General features: G+C 49.2%; 1 protein-coding gene across 1 annotated transcript; it reads right to left on the bottom strand.

Annotated features, from left to right (window-relative positions):
- Nucleotides 1–585: 585 nt before the first annotated feature.
- Nucleotides 586–24,164, bottom strand: OIT3 (oncoprotein induced transcript 3). Its single transcript, XM_084290493.1, has 9 exons — nucleotides 23,578–24,164; nucleotides 19,587–19,961; nucleotides 19,001–19,111; nucleotides 15,888–16,010; nucleotides 13,035–13,157; nucleotides 7,734–7,894; nucleotides 6,800–7,215; nucleotides 2,907–3,006; nucleotides 586–1,515 (listed from the first exon to the last, which is right to left on the bottom strand). Exons 1-9 carry the CDS (start codon nucleotides 23,639–23,641, stop codon nucleotides 1,327–1,329), a joined length of 1,662 nt encoding a protein of 553 aa, XP_084146619.1. The 5' UTR covers nucleotides 23,642–24,164; the 3' UTR covers nucleotides 586–1,326.
- Between the last annotated feature and the right edge of the window lie 762 nt (nucleotides 24,165–24,926).

Genomic DNA, 24,926 nt, shown 5'->3' with positions numbered 1-24,926 from the left:
AGCCCATCAAATGCCCATTCATCATGGAAATGTCAGTCACCAGCAGAAATAAATCTGCGAAATGGAATATTGCTGAGGTGATTTGTGCCTCCCTTTTAAATGGTCCCTTCACACAGACTCCCCATCCATTTGCGAGCAGCAATACATTTTGGCTTTGGCAGCAATCTGGCTGCTTCCAACTGAAGCAGCAAATTGGCAATGTAGACTTGGGGGGACTTCCAGCACACCTCTGAACCCGCACACCACGAAACTTCCTGCAGAAAACCCCACGACTCCACTGCACTGCCATAGCCAGTGCTGGAGAAAGGTCCTTCCACCTCCACTCTCCAGCCCTGCCCGTCTCGCTGTGCCTCCTGCCTTCCATCCCGCATTCCTCATCCTTCACCACACAGCGCTCCTGCTCCAGCGTGACACCCACAGGACCCCGAGCTGATCATCCATTTTATTTTCTTTGGAATGTGCCATGCTCAAATCTTTTTGTCAGAGCCACAGCCTTAAGAGGGTGTGGATTACCTCCAGGGTAATCCATTACAGCTTTCAAACACAGACTCGTAGCAGCATGCTTGGGGGCAGGTGTTTATAGATTTTTAATGATCTTTTTCTTACAATCAAGGTGCTACAGCACTTACAAAAGGCACCGTGTTGCTTGGGGATGTGGGGGGAGAAGAGAGAGAAAAATAATGAGATGCTAAATACAACAGGAAACACTGTTAAACTGCATGCAATTATCAAAAGACAATAAAAAAAGTTATTAAATACCTTTTGCTATTTAAAAATAATATTAATATGTGCCTGTGATAGACCTGAGCTTTAGCTGCCTGTAATGACAACTGCTTCATAGCTCCACGGGACTTGCACGTTGTGGGATATATATTTTTATACATATTTTTATTAATGGTCATCCGAGATCACAGCACGCCCAAAAGCTTCAGCATCACTCACAGATCTGCAGAGCAAACACGTTCAGCTGCAATGCTGTTTTTATCATCTGAAGAGAGAAAGGCTTGAGTAATGTGTTTAGTCCAGGACGGACAGTCCTGTGGAGCCTGTGGGTGGATGTAGGGAAAGACAAAGTTGGGTAATGCTTCAAGCCTGAAAAGCAACAGCGTCCCTTCAACCGAGAGAAACAGAGGTAAAACCAAACTGTTCTGCAGAAGGCTGTGTGCCGAGCCTACTTCACAAACCATCGACATGCAGCTAGGGAAACAGGTCCTGAGGTACGAGTGGGGCTGTGCCAAATCCCTCTCCTTTCTCAGACCACCGTGAAAGAAGGCATCGATAAGAAAGGTTGGTCTCGGGCGGAGGTGCTGTTCCAAGGGACGGCTGTTAGTCTTCAAAGTCAATTCTGATGGGGCCGCCCGTCAGGATGTGCTTTGCCACGTGACTGGCCTCCTCCTCTCCCTCCTCTTCCTCTCTCCCAGCCGCCCTGCGCACCCGCCGCCGGCAGCCCTGGGCGCAGCGGGAGCTCTCGTCCAGCGCCCCGCACACGAGGATGCGGCAGTGCAGGAACACCTCCTGGGGAGACAGCAGGCGTGAGTTACAGGGAACAGCCCCTTCGCTTCCCCACCAGCGAGCTCCCTATCAACCACTGCCAACTGCAGCCATGCTGGCCGAGCCATCAGTTCTCCTGCGTGCCTCGCAGAGGGCACGTTTTCCAAAGCACCCAGCCGAGGTCTGCGCAGAGCACCCGGTCTGCCTCTTAGCCAAGGGCTAGACAGGGAATGTGAAGGCGTGAAATGAAGGGATGAAAACGCCAGGAATAAGCTTGGAAGAGCTCACGCGGACTGGTAGGAGCTGCGTGGCAGGAAGAAGGCCAGGAACGCATGAAGCCTAACACGGAGATGGATGATAGAAACGTGCAAGGGAATTTGACAAGAGCTGGGGAACATAAAGGCAAGAGACTGATGGGCAAGGGAGGAAAATGCTGCTTGATGAAGGGTTAAAACTGGCAGCAGAGAGGAGGAGAGCACGAAGGGCAGGGAGACAGCTGCTCTGTCTTTTAGCACAGTCAAGGCAGTCAGTGACAAGATTGCTGCTCCCTGCCCTCTAAAGGACAAGGACAGAAAGCAAGCCGTGACTAGGAAAGCAAATGTTCTGGGTGTTGGTCAGCAGTGAGGTCTGAAGCAAAATCCATTGCATGGGAGGATGCACATGGAGGCAGCAGTGTCAACCAAGCCAAGTAAAATTTGTGAATTTTGGAAGGTCTCATCCTTTTTAGGCTCTGCAGGGGCTGGAGAGGAAACTTTATGCCTTTTGGAGCAAGCAGCATTGGCTGAGCATAACAACAGTGATAAAAAGACCTCATTTCTTCCAGCACAGGAAAAGAAAGCTATTTGCATTAGGAAGATGGCATTATCCTTCTGCTGTCCTGCTAACACAGAGCTTCTGCCCCAAACTGCCACCAGCCTGGTTTCACACTGACTTAAACAGTACCTGGAGACCTTGTATCTGGAAACCTGAGGGGCATCTGCTCAAACAGCCCGAGAAGGTATAAAGTTGAAGAGATTCAAAACTATAAATGACCTTGTTTTAAAGACAGGACACTGTGCAATGTGGCTAACTGCCTGTGTTGTTCTTTGGTGACTGGAAACACAAACACTGTTCTCTCCCAGTATACCAGGGACCCCAAAGACTACACTGGAAACAGTAACAATTTGAGCTTGCTATGCCATTATTTTCAATGGCTGTCCCTTTATATTTATTTAAAATTTACTTGTTTTTAACACTCTCTTTTAAAGTACCTGTGTCAAGCTCCTGAAAGAAACAGCAGCTGGAATAGGCACAGCAGTATCTGCCTTGAGCCAGGCAACCCTCCTCTTGGTACTCTAATACAGCCAGTTCTGTGCTGAGACTCCTCAGTCAGATCAGGGCTGATGCAATGTCTGAGGGGTGGGTTTTGAGCTTACCTTGTTGTCTTTGCCCACAAACTTAAACACGGGAACCTGGAAATGCTTGGCGAGATGGTCTTTTGACGTGTACTGTTTCACCGAATCATCAGAAACGCAGCTGAGGAAAGCAGAGAGAAAGGATTTAATGGGTTTCCCAGAAATGGAAAAAAGAGACCAAAAAACATCCCAGCCTATTAAACCAGAGAAAGGAAAGGAGCGCTTGTCTCTCTCAAGCTAAGCTACCATCCATGTTACTTCCTCTTTGGCCACGGGAGAAAATTCTGGAATGATGGGGAAAACAACAGTGATGATAATAGCATCTCCAGACAAAGAACAGCTCAGCAGCAGAGAGCTGGCAGGACGTGGTCCAGTCCCCTCGGCAGAGGGACTGCCAGAGAACTGCAGTCAAATTTGTCCTCATTTCACCCTCCTCTCAATTCACTGTTGCAACAGTCTGCGGTGACCAGCGGAGCTGTGATACATACACGCTGCACTGGGTACCTTCTGTATACACACGCATGTGCCCGTAATTCATGCTTGAAGAAGCCTTTACCCACGTTACTGAGATATCACAGAAGACAAACACAAAACATCAGACCTACTTTGCTGTACACCATGTATATTTTCTCCCTGTTGGGTTTGGTTGGTCAGCTCCAGTTACAGCTAAAAATCTTAACTTCGGCTTCTAAAGGGACACAGAACAGCAAGAAAATAAACGACTCCTATACAAGGTCACATTTCTGGTCTGGTCTACTTATAAACTACCAAAGCCTAGATGGAGTTTGACAGAGAAGCAGCAAGGCAAAAGGTGACTTGACAGTCACCGCTGCCTGACACAATCCCCTAGGTGCTCTGAGGGGCACGGATGCTGCTGTTACGCCGCTCCACAGCACAGCTTGGCCCTTCTAGAAAGGTAACCCCAGAAATGTGGGCCTCGCCAGACATACAGACACAGATATATTAAAACGTGGTGGTGGAAAGGACAAGAGGTAACAGCGGGGCAGCTCCAAGTGTTTCTCTTTAAGCAGCTCTCGGCTTCTGTCTCCGCCCCAGAAGTACATAAGGCATTGTCAGAAATGCTGACATTTGACAGGCTCAATTAGCAAAGCGCAGCACACCCCACACCTACACATACCTCTGCTTTCTCTACAACCTGTGCTTGGAAATCTCCGTGCTGTCCGACTGACTGGGCGCCGTGGGTCAGCCTGCTGCAATTCCTCCAGAAGTGCCCCTCTGCTACGTGTGCGGAACAGCAGGGCTAAGTGTTGGACTGAGCCTAGGGAGGCAAACTCGTCTGGGACGCAAACACAGGCATCCGTGGGGAGCTAATAAATTATCACTGTGCATCTAGAAGAGGTGACGTGGATTCTCCAGCTCGAGGCCAAGTGTTAGATGTTGTTTAGGAGAAAATTTAAAAGTAGCATTCCTAAAGGCATTCGATTGTGGAGAATGACAAAGTCACCTCAGAGGCCCATTCTTGTTTGTGAGTACATAAACTGTGATGACTCCTGGACACTGTCTCAGACCAACCCCTAAATCCCAGTTTCCCTGCAGGTGGGTGCTCCACAGTGGCTGCAAGAAACCTACCAGTCTGGGGTAGGGAGAGGGAAAAATGAACACGGAGGAGCCAGGGATAGATACACAGAGCCCCTGCCATGCCCCTGAGTCTGTCTTCCCACAGGTTGCCACAAATGCAATGCTCTGACCCCACTACTGGGGGGCTGCAGGGCAGAGAGGAGGGCTTGGGGCCCACGATAAGCACCAAGGCTGCAAACGTGGGGCAGCACAGCAGGATGAGCGCTGCCACGGAGCCCCCTTAACCACGCTGTGCAGATAAACCACGGCCTCTGCCCACGTCAGCTCACACGGGACTGCCCTCGGTGACACGACCTCATTCCGGATGCCCCAGGGAGCTGCAGTGCTTATCGCCCGTGCCACTGGTCAGTGCCTTTTATTTATTGTTGAGAAAGAGGAAGGGCAAGGGCAGAAGCCAGAGGGCTGCCTGGGGGCTGGCTGGGCTAGCAGCAGTGCGGTGTATTACAGAGCCTGCAGAGAAGGCACTGGGAAAATCCTGATTTCCAGGGGGGTCACAACAGCTGCAGGAGGGGTGCTGAGGGGTGGCACATCCCACCAGCTGGAGATGGGAGGGAATTAAGGGGCACGAAAGGAGGAGAGGAGTTTTCCCATCCCCCAGCCTACAGTATAGCCCCTCAAATTTAAACCGCGTGTCCCTCTGGAAGTCTCAGCTGCAGTTAACTCCTGTGGATCTGATCCTACGCAATCAAACCGACTTAAAAATCTCATCTTTATTGCCTTGGGCTTCTGGGGCTGGGTTGATGGAAGGCAACAGGGTTACTGCAGAGCTGCTTGTAGCACAGCCCCAGCTTGTAGCTCATTTGACTTTTTAATTGCTGCGAGCACAGCGAGAGCCAAAGAGCTCCGGTTAGCCCGGCAGCACATCCTGGCCAAACGGGGCACCGGGCATGTGGCGATGGCCGTGGAGCTGAGCAGGCTGGACGGGAGCTCCAGCCAGCCTCCTCCAGCCCAGCTTTCCCTGCCGTGAAGTTTTAATGCCCTCTGCAGGATAACAGCACCAAAGGGGCTGCTGCTGCCTTCCCCACCGGGAGGGAAAACCTTTCTTTACCAGAAAGGTCCCGGCTGCTTGCTGTGTAATTCCTCAAACCAGTGCTGCGGTAAATAAAAGAGAAGGCATTTTCTGCCTCCTCTCATCTCTATTCAGCTCAGGTTTTGGCCGCTGTTTTGAAGGGCCATCATTTTTACTCGTGGAGGGGACGGAAGGAATGTTTGGAGCCTTGAGTTTGCCAGGGTCCACAGGCACAGCCAGGGAGTCGATAAATCAACCCTCCCATTACAAATCTGCTCACAAACCCCCGAAATGTCACGTACTGACAGACCGCAGCCTCGGCTGGGGGGAGAGCAAGTAATGCTGCAACCCTGGCGAGAGAGAAATGAAAGCAGTGTCTGTGTGCCGCACTCCCTTTTGCTACCAGACAGTCGCACAGGACCTGTCATCACCAGCTGCGACAGCGGGTGATTTGACCTGGCAGCCGAGGAAGCAATTGTTGTCCTTATTAGACAGTTTGGCTGGCAGAACACAGGGCTCACACGAGCCCAGGCCCTTAACCGGTGGCTGTGACACTCGAGTATGCCTTTGGCAGGACTTTCCTGCCCAGAGGAGAGCAGACTCGCTGTCTGGTGGGGCTGCCAGCCACTGCTGGGGGCACACAGGCCACAAGCAACGTGGCATCACAGCACTGCCACCCCGACGAGCCCCTGAAAACAGGCATCAACTTAGCAGCCAGAGCAGCCCCCGACCTCCGATGTGAGCAGATCCTCCCTGAGCTTTTCACTAGCACCTCCTGGAAAGACCACTGCCCCCAAACCAACCCCAGGGGGCGTAGGGTCCTCCCTAGGGGATCGCTGCACTGATAACAGGCATCAGGGAGCAGAGCACAGAGAGCTCTTGGAGCTCCAGCCAGCACCAGCCACGGAGTCTGCTGGCACACATTATAGGAAAAAATTAAGAAACTTCCTCCAGCTCCTGGGCAGCTGCATGGCAGTGGCACACAGCCACTGGAGCACTCCTGATCGACCAGGAACTGCAGGCTGGCAGAGAGGACATCAGCAAGGATCTCCCTTTTATGGGAGCCAAGTCAATTATCCACAGGTCTAATTACAGGAAAAGATGCCCCGTAAAGGCTGCTCTTGCAGCACCCTCTTTCACTGCCCCCCACACTCTTTCTCCCAGCATGGCAGGATGGTGCTGGCTGCTGGTGATTACGAGAAACACGGCAGAAGTGACATCATTTCCCGGGTCACACAGGCCGTGTGGCTTAGCCCACTGCCAATTTCCATCCAAGAGCCAGCAAGGAAGGGAACAGTGAACTCACCCGTCTTGAATCAGGTAGTACTTGAGGATCTCATCGATTTTGGAGGTGGGAGTGGCAAAGCAGCTCTCTACCAGCGTCTCCAGTCCATTGACATGCACCAAGGGTTCAATCCCAAAGTACAGAGAGTCCCGAAGCTTGAGGGTGGGAAGGGCACCCCTGTAGGGTTCATCAAAGTCTTTATCTTTGAAGATCTCAAGAGTGAAGGGGAAGATGCCCTGGTTGCGACTCATTATTTCCAAGGGCGAGTTCTTTAGGTTGGGCACGTAACCTTCGGAGATGGTGTACCGGCGTGGGAACTCGCAGGTCACCGGGATCAGCAGCTTGCTGGTGCGGACAATGATGTCCCCGTTGCTCCCTGGAGTCTGCTTCGGCAAGCCGGTCACCAGATTGGTGGCAATGATTTTATCATTTATCACCTGCAGCAAAAAAGGGGGGTTAAAGGAAAGGGCAGGTCACTGAGAAAGGCCTCTCTGAGGTCGGATCAGCAGCTGAATTTATCTCGTGCAGGAAACTCAGACATAAAAGAGCCACTGCGAATAGAGCTCATGAATTAATCCACTGCAACTAGAGCGATATTCATCTTCACTTACAACCCAAGGGCCTCTGCCAGTTTGCTGCCATCCTGGATGCACTGGACTCCTGCAGCAAGCAGGGGAGCTGGCTTCCAAGTTGCCACCCACCTGGTGAAAGGCACGCTCTGGTTCCCGACCAGCAAGCTCCAAAACGTGCTCTGGGACCAGATACTGCCTCAACAGGAGGCTCAAGAACGGCACCACTGGCCTTTTCCACACCACGATGATGGTGAAGCCACCTCTGTGAAGCAGCAGGTGAGCCTGCACCCCCATGCTGGTGCAACTTCTTTCCCCAGAGGCCACTAAACCAGTCCCCAGGTCTGAGAGGTCCCAAGAGGCAGGACAGCAATGGTTGTACATACATCCACAACGGTGCCGCAGGACTTCAAGGAGAAATGGATGTTGACGTGAGTGCCATTGGATACCCCTTTACAGGAATTGTTGATGAGGGAAAGGTCCAGGCCTCCAACCAGGTCCTTTGGGATGCTCACCTCGATAGAGCTGGACTTGCACAGCACTGGAACTACAAGAAAAGGCCCAGAATAAGTCTGCACTGCAAGTCTAGCAGGGTGCTGGGGAAGGGCTGTATCAATTACTAGGAAAAAAGGGGGATCGTTTGTTGCATTTATAATTCTATCTTGCTGTAGTAATTTAAGCACCTATCTTAAACTCCCAGCTGTGCAGCAGACCTCCTGAGCTACCACTGCCCCAAGTTTTCTGGTGCAGGGCTGCCACAAAAGAGGACGATGATGACAGCTACAAAGCAGCAAAAACTTAGCTATGCAGCATTTCCAGCTACACTTTATGCTCAGCACAGGTCTGATTGATTATCCCCAGCACTGCTGTCCTGGGAAAAGCCTTTCCCAGAAACAGTTATGAAATTCACAACACCCCAGGCAGAGCCATTTTTAAGACCCTTTATCAGGTTTTACATCAAACACAGAACGTGTCAAAACAAGGCAGAATGACTCCATATGGATGCCTAAATAAAATGGAAGCATCTCATAATGACATAATAATCAATATTTTTATGAGCAACATACCCAGCTCTGACAAACTCAATTAGCTCCTTCCACCTCTTACCAAACTACTTTTAATTCTCATAAAAGGCTTCCAAGTGAGCTTTATTTTTCATTTAAATTCTACTACATAAGAAGTGGGAGAAAGTGCACAGACTGGACAAAATGAAAAAGGTAAGAATGGGAAATAACTTCCAATATAGAAGTAACTGTTACACGTATTCCTTGGTTGGAGACGTATCTATTCAGTTAGCTACAGGGCAAGCATACTGTTGCTTGTATTTTGGTTCCTCCTCAACCAGAAAAATAAACCCTCTCTAGAATTATCATTTAACATATTTTGAAGTCACATGACAAAACTTTCTGCAAATATACTTGCTCCCCAACCTTCTCCTTAAAATTAATTATACTCCCCATCCTTGGCATTCCCATGATCTGTCTCTGCCTAATTCTGATCAAGTTTATATAACTTGATTATGTATTTTGGACACAAGGAACAGTTCCAAAACCTGTCCCCTCCAAAAGAAAATTCTCCTGTCCTATCTGAAGTATATTTGCAACAGTTACTGTGTATCTGAAGGGAATACATTTTCTTGGAAGCTCATTATTTTCAAGGTGATATGCTAAAACACATGCGGCGTGCCCAAAGCAATACGCTCTCCTAATGACATTACTGGGTTAGGATGGAAAATTAATGAACTAAGAATTACCTGAACTTTTCCCCCACCCACAGAAGGAGACAAGTGGGAATAACCGAGCGAGTCAAATGGCAAAGCTCACAAGGAGGCAAAGGGACTTGGAGAACACAGTGCAATGCAGACAGAGAGAAGAATACCCCCTGGAGAAAGGAACGGCTCGATGCGGGTTTAGAGCTTCACTGTTCTAGTGACTCCTTGATGAATACGAACACTTAATGCTTTTGTAAGGGTGTACTTCTGGGCAAGAGGGTTTGGATCCCAGCTGCAATTCTGCAGAGTTCAGCACCACTTTTGTTCATGCTATATCTGTTTCTAAATGTCTTTGGCTCTACAGGGAAGAAAGGAGAAACAACTGCACTATTGAACCACTGCTCTGGCACTGCCCATGTGCCTCCCAGCACCTAGGCACAGAAACACGTGCATGAAAGCAGGTGTGGCTATTCCTGTGAGCAGCTCTGCTTGTGATTCAGGCTCACCGCTGCTGAGCAAAGCGCTCTGGGAGACTCCTCAGAAGAACTGGTAATGTAATTCAAACCGCATTAGACATTTGCACACCGAGGAGTAATCAATACTCGGAACCGTGCTTCCATTCTCTCAGCTTCATGATGTGGTGCAAGCAGAGGCTGCTTGCAGCAGCGTGATTCAGCTCTGAGCACTCCTGGCTCCCCCAGGACAGACAAGGAGGACGCGGGGTGGCTGATGAGGAGCTGGCAAGGCAGTGGTGACTGCACGCAGGTTTTATTCCAGAGCAGAAATGAGTAATCCTGGGTGCCAGGGAACCCTCTTTTAGTCACAGATCTTTGCATCCATTCAGGGAGCTGCACTCTCCTGTCTTGCTGTCAGATGTGCAGCCCAGCCTGGCTCAGTGCAGCCTGTGAGGCTCCTCGAAGCCTCTCTGAGGCTATGCCAGTCAAACGGGTCGGTTCCTCACCCTCACGCAGAGCATCTGTGATCACATCACATCACATCACACTCCTTGTTACACACCTTGAACTTGCCTGCAAGGTACCCTGAGCATGGGAGGAAGCTTGTGGCCAGGCCAGTGCTTACACTGCTGCCAGCAGTTGGCACCCTGATCCTTATCCAGCCCGTGGCTCCCTCCTCAGCCTCTCACAGAACAGCTGCTTGGAGCAGGGGCTATCGTTGTGTGTAGTAGAACAGGCTCCCTGCTGCTGGGGAGCCCTGAACCACTCCTACAGACACAAAGAAGCTACATCACCATTCCCTGTGGAACACACGCACAGCTGGGACATGGGAGAGGAGAAAAGCATTTCACCAAACACTTCAGGAAGAGGTGGGGCATGAAGATGGTCTGCAAGACTTCAGGTGGTATGGCTGGCTGGGATCCTTCTGGGAAAATGGCAACCCAGGCTGTGATTTCTGTGGGGGAGGATTAATATTTGTTCTGAAAGTACAGGCAGTGCAGGGGAGGGTTGATAAGGTGCAGATCCAATGCTCCAGGCAACTGTGCCTGCCCTGCACCGTTAATTGTATCACTATAAACCTGATTAGATGCCATAAAGAATTGTGTGGTACGGTTCCAGATATATTCTGTCATACCTCCTCAAAATTGCAGACCGCTGGATAGGGACATAAATTCATGAAATGCAAAAGAACAAGCAATCTTGCTTGATGAGATGTCATATCTGGAGCCCCAGCTCGGCACCCGACAGTGCTGCTGGTCTCATTAGCAGCCTCCAAAGGAGGAGAAACGTTGGCTGGGAAACGCGTGGCCTCCTATCCCTGCTGGGGTTGCCTCGGGGAGCCAGTCTGAAGAACACTGCTCTTTTCTGGCCTCTATCCATCAATCACACCTTCAAGCAACATGAATAATCACAGCTCCTGGAAATCCCCATCCCTGCCTGGTTCTGCTGGTGCAGTGAGCAGCACCGAATCCCAAGGGCGCAGTGCTCACCCCTGGAAACAGGAGAACAGACTCGAGGTGTGAAAAGGAAGCTCAGGTTGCACCCTAAATGAATTCAAAATGCCAAAGCAGGGGATTCCAGGCAGCAGAGGGCAACTCAGCCCTGCTGCAGGCAGCCATCAGCCTTAGCTTTGCCTGCAGGGCAGCGAAGACAGGATCTCTGCAGATGCAGCACTTTCTTCCAGGCTCTTGGCAAGTCTTTTTCTGCTACATAAGCAATTCCAAGCATTAGGTATGTGAGCGGTGGGGAGAGAAGGGGGCAAGGAGATGCCACTGTTCCTGTGTCACTCCCAAGGGAGTGAGGCTGGGATGTGGCACTCCAGAAGAACAACCAGCTGCCCCACCTGCAAGGCTTGCTCCTTTCCAGGGACACCCCTACATCATTCACCATGCACCTTCCTACCAGGAGACCCGCAGCCAAACGGCCTCCTTTCCTGCAGGGCCACCAGCCGCCCTCGCCCTGCAGGACCGTGCCTGGGATGTGGGTTAACAGTCACACGCACACGGGATAAAACAGACGCTGCTGAATCCCTTTCATTCTTGAAATGAATTTCATTTCATTTCTTGAAATGAAAGGGAGTCATTATATATACATATAAATACCTGTCTTTCCTCTAATTCTTGTGCTAATTTTATATGACTGCAAAATTAGCCTTGTATGGCTTGAATTTCTACAAAGCTTAGAGCAGAAATTGCACCAAATAGAATGATTCCAGCAGTCCCTCTGGGGCAGATCTGCTGCGCTGGCCACCATGAAGTCTGGATCTGTTTCTCTAAATGATGCCTGGGCAGTTTGTAACACACCAGACCACCAGAGACTCAGCATGGTCTGTCCCTACCAGGGCATGCCCCTTCTCCAGCTTTGTGCCGTGCCTGCCAGGACTACAAAGTGGCCTGGAAAGTCAGACGAGGCCAACGGAGAACATGACCTCTGCCTGCCTTTTGTGCACCCACATGGCTCTCTCAGCACACAGTTCTGAACTTTATGCCCCTTCAGCAGAGGATTGTAGTAGACATCTCTGTAAGACACAGGCTGCTCGTTGATTTCAGCACCTCAGGGAATCAGCTAGATGTAGGATTATGAGGCCCAAAAGATTCCTGGATTCAAGTTCTGGATTATAAGAAGTCACTGCATGAGCAGGTACAGACTCTGCTTAACTCTCAATAGCCTCAGGACCTGCCTCCTTGATTCTCTGCTCCCTGCACTCAGTGCTCGAGCCAGACTGTCTCCTGGGAGCCTGGAGGTATTTGCACAGGAAATCTCACTCAGCTCTTGCAACCCAGGAAAGGGAACCTGTTTATTCTAGGCGCATGCCATAGGTGCACGTGAGTTGGTGAGGACTTAATCTTGGTGTGCAGGAATGGAGAATGGAGTAGACTTCACATGGACGCCTTCCAAGAACAGTGTTGCCCTTGCCTCTATGTAGAAGCAGTCAATTTTCAGATGCAATCTTGAGCACTTTTCCATGGGACAGTGGAAAAATGTACCAGTAACAGAGCTACTGTCTTGCTACAAGGCATAGGAATGCTTACTGGAGTGGCTACAGAGAAATTGGGCAAAAAATGCCTCTCTCTTTTTCTTTTAACTTCATTCTTGGACGTGACTGAACCACTTCAGCTGAAATTTCAAAAGCCCGTTTTGAGGCATGGAAAATTTCAGTTCTAGTAGCGTAAATTTGGCAAAGGCATACACAGCTGAAACAGAACAATATAATGGGAGGTGTTTAGCAATCTCAATTGTAAGTGAACACTGCCAAACCCGCCTGTGATGCAAGATGCACCCAGCTGGGTCCTGTGTCTCTCTTCTGCTTGGTAAAAAGAGCCATGTCCCCAGGCTGTCAGTTCTGGATGATCTGTCTGTCCTGTCGTTCACGACAAAGCTCCATTAACCAAAGTGAAAAGGAGAGACTAACAGAACACAACAAAATCAAGAGGAAAAGTCCCTTCAAATGTGCTTTTCATGTGCAGGGACCACAGGCTGTCAGGAGGATTCTTTGCCCGGTCTCCTAATTGTTGACCTACCTTGACAAGTGTGGTTGTCTTCTGACAGAACAAGTCCCCTCGGACATTCACATTGGTATGAGTCTTCCACTTCAATACAGGTATGGCTGCAGCCTCCATTGTTATTGTGACAGCCTTCGATTTCTGCAAAAGACAGGAAAATCAGCACACCCTGCTCCACAGGAAGCTATGCAGGCCCCAGCATATTCACTGACTAACAGCGTGACCAGCACAGAGCTTGAAGGCAGCAGCATGGTGAGAATTTGCTTCCAAGAAGATGCAGCGCAAGCCTATTTTTATCTGTCCAATCCTGTGTTTGCCACTTCATCATGAAGTCAACAAGGAATTCCATGAAAAAGCTTACCAAATTAAACCACGTGCTGTAACTGACTTACACAAAGAGGCTGAATAAGCAATCTTCAGCTTGGCCCTTCCTAGCTTCCAAGACATTCTCTAAATCTACGTGTTTATGTCGTTTCTTACCTCAAAAAGGTGAGGGAAAAATGTCTCAGGGAGGACAGACTCCCAGGCAGCCAGTTCCTATCCTCAGCTGGGAACAGCAGAGGCAAGACATGAGGTGGTGGCATCCCAGACACTGCTGCATCCCCTTTGTAAGCTGAGGAAGAACTTCTGCTTGTAGGAGTTTATTTACCAGGAACTTTGCTTGTTTAAGAGTGCGTTTTTGGCTTAGAGGCTTGCTCCCGGAGGTGCATTATTACAGGGACAGAAAGATGAAAGCTCATGGTGTAAGGTTGGTTCCACCCCTAAATTTTTCCCATCTAAAGTGCAGAGCAAAGAGTGCAGCATAGCTAATTGGGGGATTTCTCATGGTTTTTCTTACGCTGTTACTGTTCAGGTGAGGCTGTTCTTTGAGAATCTGAATTTTCATGTAAAACATATTCCCAGCCACTACAGCTGCAGAAGAGTCTGAAAGGGTCATCTAAATACGCTCTGAAGATTTGAAAAAGTAAAGGAAATAAGATTGTTTCCAGTTGTTGGTGGTCACCTATGATTTTCTATAAAGAATATATCATGGATGGAGGGAGTGGTTGTTTTAAATAATCTTCCCTGATTGATTTTTTTAACCCCTTGTGATGAATACTGCTAGATGTTCTCAGCAAAATAGGGGTAAATATAATGCGTATGAATCACAAAGACAAAATATTTCTCCCTAAGCCTGCCATCACAAACGACTGTGTGGTTTTAACTGAAATGTAAAGAAAACAATGGAAAACCCATACTCGATCTGACCCATTGCATGGAAAACAACAGCCTCAACACTCCATGTGAGTCAAAGTAACACGTAAAACACTGTAAAGGAAACACTGAGGTACTCTTAACCCTACTCAGTCTGACCAGCTCAGGTAATCAAGCTAAATCTCTTGCATTCATTCTTTTCAGCACCAGCTGTGCGGTGGCTCACAAGTAAATCACATACTCTAATGGCTCACAAAGCTGAGGGCACATCTTTAGAAACACAGCTCACTAACAAGATCGTAAAAATCCCCAGCAGCAATGTTAAACTCACGGAAAGCACCATCCTTCTTGCAGAAGGGGAAATTAAATGATATATCAAAGGCCCTACATTCCAACTTTGGGAACGGCAGAAACAAATGAGTTTCCAAGCGCAGGCTATTCCAGCCCTGTCAGAAACCTGCAGTGCTCAGGAACACAGCCTGCCACGTAGCACGGCTGGTTTATGTGACACCCCGGCAGCTCAGCACTGGATGTGGAAGGGACAAAGCCTGCTGATCACTTTGGGCCTCAGACAACTTAACAATGATTCCAGGAGTTGTCTGGATGACTGACGTTTTATTAACAGAGCTCGGAGAGGACATTTTCACAAAAGTGAAATGAAAGGTGCTTTCCTATCTAAGGGGAGAAAAAGGAACAAAACCCACAGCTTGGAACCATCTGTCAGTGTACCAAAAAGTGGAGTGGTAGCGAGCCCAAAAATACAATGTCCACCCCTCTCTCTTTCTCTGCACCACGGATGCGGGCCACTCAGCAGCTAATGTAAGGCTGCACGCAGGCTGCAGATGTACTCAGTTCTGACAGTTAAGTGGCTCCAAAGTGAGGCACTTTGGTAGCTATCAGCCTTGTCTGAGGCCCCACAGTTTCTATGAACATACTTGGGCTGCCCACAGAAAACGTCAGGCACCAGTCAGGATTTGCTGTTTTTTTTTCCTGCCCAAAGATGTTTGTGCATTGCTAGTGACAACAGCCCAAAACAACAGCTTGGTCTTTACATCCCTGCCAAGCCACCAGTCTAAACTCTTCAAAGATTTTCTACCTTGCTGTGCCGCTATGGGGAGGTAACTGCAGTAGCTGCGTACAGCAGAGCCCACAACTAATCCCTTACAAAAACCAAACAGGCCAAATGCAGCCCTCATCTTAACTCTGGCTTCTGCTCACACACAGGCTCCCTCTCTTCTCAGTCTCTGTCCTGGGAGGAGAAGTGATCCTCATACTCTAGCCTAATCTCATGACATTACCCCACACCTAATGCCAGCTGTGAAAGAAGAGTAAAGCTAAATCTTCCCCTCCACGCTTATCATACAAATCTCCTGAGCCACATCCCAGCACCTCCAGCAATAACTGGCTCTGTCTGGACAACCAGTCTCTCAGATGCACTGCTGCCTTTCCCCCTGCAGGGAAAAACACAAGCAAATCCCAACAGAAATGAACAAGGCAGGGAGCACAACCAGGAGGCTTGATTAGAAGGCTGTTTCAGGAACAGCACCACTGGCAAGCAGGGAAGTGATATGAGTGACATTTCATCCCCGCTGCAAGGGGCCAAGACAGAACTCGCACGGCCAGGGAAAGGGAATGATTTACGCTGTTCCCAGCAGGCTGTCAGAGCTGAAACCTCACCTTCACAGCTCTTCCCGTCGCTCCCCAGCGTGCGCCCAACCCCGCACTCACAGCGGTAGGAGTTCTTCAGGTTAACGCAAAATTCGCTGCAGCCTCCGTTGCCCTGCTCGCATTCATTTTCATCTGCAAAAAGCAAACTGTCAGAACGTGCCCGCTGGTAGACGCATCTGGCAAAAAGGGGCTGCTACGGGGGAGTGCTGGCTGGGCTGTGGAGTCGATTTCCTAGCCCCATGATATCCCACTAAGCAATAAAGACCTCTGCCTAGTGACAGCAGCAGTGTTTTGTCATGCTGTGTCTAGCTCAGGAGCAAAGCAGTCGTGGAGAAAAGCTGCATGCATGCAGCAGCCATTTCAGAGTAAAGATGGACACAGTCCCACTGGGAAACTTCCAAATTAGTTCTGCATCCTGAGGGAGCTCAAGCTTCCATTTATCCTCTCATCCTAAACCATTTCCCCCCCTATTCACAAAGATGTTACAACGGAGTGAACACGACTTCCCTACACGGTGAAAGCAGGTGAATACCAGAATTGGTCAGAAATAAACCCCATCTATTTTTGCATCACACCTGCTGCTGCTACAAGTGTACAATTACCCTGCAGCAACTTTAAATGATTCAACCTTTATTTCAAAATAAAGACACAAGAATAAAAAAACAGCTGTAAACATATAAACAAAGCTGAAATCAAACCAAAACACACAATGAATTCCATGGAGCTTCCCAAGAAAATCACATCCTGAGAAATTTCAGCATTCTGTCTCCTTGTCCTGGTTCTGGCTGCTCCCTGCCCCGGACAGCTCAAGTGCTCTTGCAGAACAGAAACAGGTATTTATTAACTGAAAAAGCACACATGATGCTTTTGAGTCTCTCAGTAAAGCTGTGAAAACTTCTCCTGACTTTCTCTATTTAAAGGTTACAGTTCCTCTGTGTCCATCTATCTGTTTTGTTTGGGTTTTTTTTGGAAAAGTACTTTGTTCTCTGAGATTCTCATTCTTCAGCCTTATTTAATCTCTGTGTGCAGTAAGTGAATCAAATAGGAGAGAGGGGGTCGCAGCCATTGCTATCGCCGAGCCACAAAACTGATGATTTCTCGCAGGCAGGCCAGAATGCTGAGTTATCAATCACTGCTCACATGGGGTTTCACCAAAACAGCTTAGGAGCTACCATTTACTAGCTGTCAGAAGCTTAAAAACAAAAAAAGACAAACACCACTTTAAGAGACAGGTCAGAGGTGCTCTCTCTCAGGTGAAAGAGGTCCCAGATACAAGACAATATCTGCAGCTTGCAGCCAGTGGTGGCAGCTCCTTCCACAGGTGACAGGAATTAAGTATTTTAGCCAAAGAAATGTCTGCTACCCAGCCTTGGGAGAGAGGAAGCATGGCCAGGAGAGACACAAACACTTCCCTTTCTGCAACTCTACAGGCTCCACACTTTCCCTTCTAAAAATAAAACTAAAGCTGCTAAAAAACAGAGGGTGAACAGCAAAAGGACTGCTAGCAAGGGCTCAGAAATGTTGCTAGGACGTCCTAGAGCTTGGCTTGGGAAAGGGCTGTACCCAGCAATTCACCTTCAGTGGAACAGGTGGCTCCATTACAAAACATAAGAGCTAACTTTAACCCCTGGGTAAGTTTGCAAATGGCAATATAAATTGGGATCAGCAGTTCTAAATGGGGTTCAAAATATCTAACACACTGAAGAGAAGTCAGCCCAGCAGAGGGGAGGTTCACAGACACGAGCTGCTTCGCATTACTGCAGCATCCTCAGCTCCCAGCGAGCTGGGAAGGGGAGCACATTCCCCATAGAGGAAAGGCACAGGAAAGGCTAACATGGACTTGTTTGTTTTCCTCGGAAGGCCGGCGGGATTGCATTCAAAGCAGGCATGAACGTGCAATTCCTCAGCACAACACCAAGTCAGTAGAAGGAAAACTGAGCCATATGACAAGAGAGGGATGCAGGCAGGTAAACGGATGTGATTATTACAGCTGAACCGTTGTGCCATCTGCTTATCGTGAGGAGAAGCAGCAGTGCAGAAATCCTGCCCCACCTGGCCTCAGAAGGATGAAGGTATCGCCAGCCCGTGCAGGCAGGCCTTTCCTGAGCCTGCCACACATTTATCGAGTGCTGCTGCTTGCCAGGGGCACTCGTGCCTGCAGGTCTTGCGGAGAAGCAGCCGATAGATGCTTTTAATTTGCTGTGAGGGCTAAGTCAGTCTCGCAGCAAATTACAGTCACTCGGCTGCAGAGAGACGGAGCAGTTTTAGCAAAACTATTCTGTAGAAAGGGTGAGCAAGCATAAATCTGCATCAGGGGCAGGCTGCTCTTTCCACAGACTGCAACAACTGTGGCCCCTACCCTGATGCCCACAGACAAGAGGAGTGTGAAGAAAGAAACCACCCATGCCTGCTTTGTCAGCTCGAGTCTGTATGGAAAAAACTCATCTGGCACACAGCCTCCTGGGCCAGCTCTGCTCTCAACTTCTCCACCAAATCAAGCCTCGGAGACAAAGCTGAGATCCCACTTCCCCCAGATGTTAGCACCCCTTCCTCCCCCCACATCACCTCCTTCCATCCATCCATCAGTGTGGACCTGCAGGTCCCCAGCAGCCACCCCTTCCTGGTCCCTTCCTGCCCCACTGACCATTTTCTTCCCAAGACCTTGCAGCCCAGGTGCTCAGCACCACACGCACAACAGCAGCTGTCCTCTCCTCAGGAGCTGATGGGGATTCTCTCCCAAATTCCTAAACCCCATCTTCCCTGCTCTGCTCTCACATGCCGCCCTCCGCTTCCACCCCTCCTGGCCGTGCAGGTCCCTGCCAGCACAGCCACCAAGTGCCAGGCGCTGCCTTGTCATGCTGCCCAAAGCACCGAGGCTGTGCTGCAGCCCACAATCCTTTTGCTTTCCTCCAGTCCCTGGCCAGCGCCCCACAAGGGCAGTAGGTACAGCAAAGCCTAGCGTGTAGCCCTATGCCAGCCAAGAGTCTTGGAGGAAAGAGTCTGGGAGGATTTCTAGTGACAGAATGCACGGCCCTTCCTGAAAACCCACGACACTGTACCAGGATCTTACAAGGAGACTGCTACTGGCAGCAAAGACTGCCACAGCTTGTTTCTGCGCTTACCCAGACATGTCTGTCCATCAGGTCCTAGCGTTGTCCCCAGGGAACACGTGCAGTCATTGGTGTCCAGGCAGGAGTCCTGGCAATCCACCACATCACAGATGTCATAAAAATCTAGGGCACAACGACAGCATTGTCAACACAAACCACTGAGCGTGCACTGAAAATACTGCATTTGTACTGTCAGCTTCGCACCCTGCAGCCAGTCCATCAGTCACAGACCTGGCCCACAACAAGGAAGCCGAACTGCTGAAGCTGATCTGAAACAATCTGGTTTAATTACTGTAAGTCAGAGATGCAAATTGTGGCTTTGGTAGCGTGCCAAGACAAACCATAGGGCCCACAGTGAGCATTAAACCACTGCAGCCAGGTTGGCTGTGGAAGCTTTCCGCTAGCTGACTGAAGGCTGGAACTCATGGAGGTGAAGCGGGCTGATCAGCACCGTGCAGGCAGGCACTGCATCACCTGACGTGCTCTGGGTGAGAAAGCAAAAATCAGTCAGTCTCTCGCAGGGGTCTGGATCCTCGCTACCTTTCCTGCCCTGTGGGGATGAGTGGGTTTCAGAAAAGAGCTTTCTGCAGCTACTTACGCCCGCAGTACGCGTGGAAACAAACGCTGGGCTTGGTCAAGTGATAGACGTAGTACCCTCCCGGACACGCCTTGACATCTATCGTGGTATTCCAGAGGCAGCAGTTGCCATTGAAGCTGGCGCAGGCCTGGCGCGAGACGATGCCGTCCGCCTCTCGCGGGTGGCTGCCGTTCAGCCAGATGGGAGCATGGGTCCCGCAGTGGTTCTCGGGGATGCAGAAGGTAGGCATGGCGTCGCCAGCCATGCCAGTGAAGCGATACCACTCGCCGTCGATCTGACTGTCGCACGTGGGCTGGCCGTGGGAGCCATTTATCTGATGATCCGTGTTCCTCCAGGGCTCGTTCAGGCTGATGTAGGCAGAGCAGGGGTCCAGGGCTGAGACATGCAGCAAGACACAAGAGAGAACATCAAGCAGATACAGATTGAGTTGTTGATTTATAATTGCAAGGAGCGCAACAAATTTTCTTTTTCTACTCCTGACTTAACAGAATCGTTGTGATAGATAGAGATCCCTGGGGTGAGACAGCAGTACCAGCTAACTAACTGCCTCATGGAAAATTCTGACAGCTTGGCTTGAATGTCTTGGAAGGAGTGAACTATCTGAGCTCTGACAACATTATGCAACAGTCTGACTTGCTCTTAGCTGCTGTAGGGTAGGACGGGAAAAAAAAAATAAGCAAACCTGAGGTCTGGGGAGGGATTTTTACCACAAGTATGTCCTGGGAGCACTGGGTCAAGCCCAGGACATCCACCCGTGGGTCAAGCGCTAACTGAGCCTCTGCAAGCCCCTCCTGAAGTGACTGGTGATGTCCTGGAGAAGAGGACAAGGGTTCAGACAGGTTACGCAGCCTCCCTAAAAATCCACCTACAGCTCGTTTCAGCCCTCACAGTCAAGTTGCCATAACCGCAGCCAGAGATCACCCTGCAAAGCGTCAGTTAAAAGGTGAACTGCAAGACACCGGACAGGAACGCTACATTTAAGGCATACAGAAAGAAAATATGCAATTTCAGTTATTAGACTCCTATATAATTGCAAGTACTCTGCAAGCATAATTTATCAGCTCCTACTCATTTCAGGGCACAGTTTTAAACAGCGGAATATAAGAACTGCCTATCCCAGGTCATACTGGAGCTGATCTATAGCCCAGCAGACTGTCTCTAACCAAGAGAGGTGAAGTAGGAGAAAGTGACCCTGCTCCATTTACTGGACTTTCTTCCTAATTGTCTCTTGTACAGCTGTGTACACTTGTACCATGGTGAGTTTAAAGAGCTATAACTCAAATCCATCTAGTTTGGAAAATGCTGCAGTGGATCAACAGGGAGAAAAAGTAGCCCCCTCTTAAGACCACCCTGGTCTTCTGCAGGGACTCCATCGCCCAATTCTCCCTCTGCCCAGTGCTGCCTACCTTCATGATTTATCTATTGTGATTTTGTGTGATGATGTTGCCTCCCTGCATTTGACACAGCTTCCTCAGATCTCTTGATTTATTATCTTAAAAACTAGAGAGCATGAGGGTCTGAATAAGGACCTTCAAAATGTTTGGCTCTACACAGTCACATTCCTTGCAAGCCCACAAACCCTCTTGATCTCCATAGGAGATGAGATGTTTGTGAGTGAAGTGTTTGTTTGTGAGGGCAAGATACAAATGCGTGGACCTCTTGGTGGGTACTTGTCTGTTCACTCCAGGATCAAGGAGCGTGTTTCTTTTCAAGCCCTTTCTGAACTTTCTGCAAGTAATTACTACAGGAGAATAGCACAGGGAGAAAAAAATGAAGAATTAAAGTGTTCGTTACATTTTCAGTCTTCTCCTAATTAACCCTGATTTGGCAGCTTCCTCACTACAAGCCCGGAGGTTTCACTTCCACGTACATTTAATACCTGACTAAGCACCACTTACCTGTGACTAACTATTCCCTATTAAGTGAGATGAATGCTAATATTGTCTTGAGTAAGGAGAATTGATTATCATTTGCTAGAAGTAGGCTAATAAAACCAATCATTCTGATTAAACGCTGGCAGCCTGGAATACACTGTACCTTCTGCATCGCATTTCAAGTTCTAAAACTGTTCTCTCGTATTTTGCTTGAACAATAGCTGATGCAATTTGGGGTGGGGAGGACACATTATGCTTTTTTACCAGAATGCTCTGGATGCAGGCAAACTTTCTTGGTTCAGTATTTTGATGTGCTTCACTGACTTGAAAACGGGAAGTCTATGTGCTTCTGACCAGGGACTTCAGGTCACCCTTAGTGAGCTGCACCCTCTGTAAACATCTGCCTCACTGACGTGCTGTCCTGTACCTCCCCACTAACACAGCATTTCTCTAGACTAAAATCCTTGTGCCGTCCTCGGCCACTGTCACGTTTTGTTTGGCCTCAAATGCAGTCTAAAAGATAGGAGCAGCTGCTGTAGCCACAAGAGTGCTGCAGAGCTGCAAGCTGGCACAGGGAGAACAGCTCTGGGTTACAAAGGTGCTCTCCAGTGCCATAATTCATGAGATATGCAGAGCAGCAGATCTGCTCTCACCACAGGCAGCCCTCAGGTCTCCCGAGGAGCAGGAGAAGGACTGCAGCAGGAGTCTGTTGGGATTTGGCAGGCTTCATGAGCTCTCTCTTCTACCTGCCTCTCCTTGCCTCCTGCCCTTACCCACAGACAGCAGCAGCGCTGTTCAAGCTTGACTTCTCAAGACCAGAAAAGATTAGTCCTGCCTTTTCTCTGCACACAGCTGAAAATAGCTTCCTCTGGGCTTCCCTCGGTGTAACGCTCTTGGCTTCCACAACGTGATTTGGTACGGCCTTAGGGTGAGTCACTGACTAAGATTAAAAGCTTTTTGTGTTAAAAGCCAAACGAGGCAAAGCAAGGAATGCCCTGTCAGCTTCCCAGCTGGGCAGCACCAAAAATACACACATTCTCATTAGCTTTTATACAGTATAATTAACTTTATGAAATATCTTTTGTAGATAGACTCTGCAAACACTCATGCTGGGAAATCACATTGTCTCCTAAACAGACAGGAGATAATTTAAAGACAAAATCCACTGAGATGAAGATGCAGTGGCTCAGAGGGAGCTGGAAGCAAGCACTCCAGGGGAAATGAGATAGCACCCCCTCCCCTCTTCCACTTCTCTGAGAGCTTCAGGATGGCCTAAAGAGCAGGTAGATGAGCAGGAAAAGCAGCTGTTGCTCTTTAGAGCACTGCAGACCTGCATAGCCCCCCTCAGACTGCCAATGCTCCCCCTGGCCAACCTCCCCACAGACACACAGCGCTCTGTACCACAGCTTACTGAAAACTAATTTGAGTTTTTATGAAGAAACTCCACAGTAATAAAGAACCAGCCAATCAACCTCTCTTCTCTTCTCCCCAGAGGCTGAAGGCGCTGGGGTTTTGCTCAAGACGTACAACTGTCTCCAGTCCCCTCCGTTTTTCATGGCTCATTTTTTTTCCTCCCCAACACTTTCTGCGTGGCCTGAGCAATTCAGCCTGACAAACATCAGCCATCAAGTAAAGCTTTACAATCTGTAATCTTGATGGTATCATTAGCTCTCTAGCTGACATGCTAACGTATATACTGGATGACAAATCGGGCTCTAGCAGGCATTCATAAGCCCACCATTCTTCAGAGATTAATCCTACGTGCCCTGTGTACTGGCGATCTGCTCTGGCACAAATAAGCAGCACTGCATTATGACTCTAAATTCAATTCAGATTTGCCAGGGAAAGGGTGAAAAAGTAGCTTAACAGCTATGTGTAGAGTCTCTCCTGCTAGAGGAGAAGAAAATCCCCCAGTGCTTAGCAGTGAAGATTCTCCCAGTAGGGAAGGCACCACGCTCTGAGACAAAGACCTTTCCACCTGGAAGAAATTTCACACCACACTTGAAGAAAAAGGATCTCTCACATCTCCCAGTCTGTCACCTAAGCACACCAGTGCTCAGCACGAACCTTAAAGATGGTGAACAGAATAAGCTAGAAGGCAATGGCTCTTCACTCACCCATTGAAGACACTGGCTGCAGCTGGACAACAAAGCAGAGGCAGAAAAACAAGTACTGGAACATCCCACTCAACCGAGGCACAGTTACCACTTGAGTAACACAGCCTTGGAAGCCCTTGCAATGCTGTGGCTCTTGCAGCCTTCCCCTCAGTGTGGCTTCTGACCCCAGGCTTTCTGAAAAGCAACTGGGATAGCTCTTGTGGAAGTTTATCAGAGGAAGAAGCTGAAGGGATGCGGGGTACAACACCAGCCTTGACCTCTCCAGAGCAGCTCTGCCCCTTACTGACAACAGAGGTGCAGTTACTGATCGATCTTGTTTTTTGGACACAACTCGCTATTGTTTTCTTGCCTGACTGCCCCACGGTGACACCTCCACTATCTTATCTGGAGGGGAATTCTAACCAGGGGACACCCGGACATCCCGAAGGGATGGAAGAGAGGAGCAGATGGGTGCTCATTGTTATCTCTGCTCCTTCCCCAAGTCATACGACTTCATGGCTCCCCCTCAGTCAGAAAACGCCAGCTAGGGAGCTTTAACTGCAGGAAATAGTGGCCAGAGGAGAACTGAGCCTTCTGAGCAGAGATTGCAAACGAGTGCTGGGACCAGGGCCACAATGGGAACATCAGTCAAAGTGAAGGGCTGGTGCCCCACAAGGAAGTAAGCTGTTCCTCTGTTAGACAAAGACCCTTTCCACTGCTGGTCACATAACCCAACCATCACGGAGATCATCAAACAAAGGCAAAGGCATCTTTCTGCAGTAGTCTTATGTTCTGTCTTCTTTTTTTAAAAAAGGCAAGAAACCCAACAGTACTGAATTACCTTCCATGCAAAACTGAGTACTGAGAACCTCTGCCTTGCTTCTTCGCATAAAACCAGGCCATGTGGCAGGTCAGACCCACATGCTCTGCCTACAGATGAGATGACCATGCTAGCCCCCAGCTTTCTGACATCTGTTCTCTATGAAGGCAAACCAAACACCACGTTTGGCAATGAGCTACACCAAGGACACACGAATGAGCACAAAGGGATCTTTCCTTTCTTCCCACTAAGCTGTAGCTCCTACCATGAACACTAGATTTAAATCTGTTTTAACGTGTATGTACACATAAACGTCTGTACATAGGCAAGTCCCTCCCTGCTTCTGAACAGGGGTCGTACAGCTCACCCCAAATATCATCTGCAAGCAGAAGGGTCTCCAGCAGCAGAGCGCAGCTAACCCTACAGCAATGGCACAATCAAACCATTTCCCCGTTTCCCTTACGCCCCCCACTTTCACAGCAGGCAAAAAGGAAGAATGTCAAGGTTGATATGCTTGCTTCAAATCCCAGTGGGGAAAAAAATGGCTTTG

This window comes from Netta rufina, assembly GCF_964035555.1.
Source record: "Netta rufina genome assembly, chromosome: 7".
Classification (NCBI taxonomy): domain Eukaryota; kingdom Metazoa; phylum Chordata; class Aves; order Anseriformes; family Anatidae; genus Netta; species Netta rufina.
The sequence above is the reverse complement of the archived record's forward strand: the minus strand, read 5'-3'. Positions and strand labels throughout refer to the sequence as shown.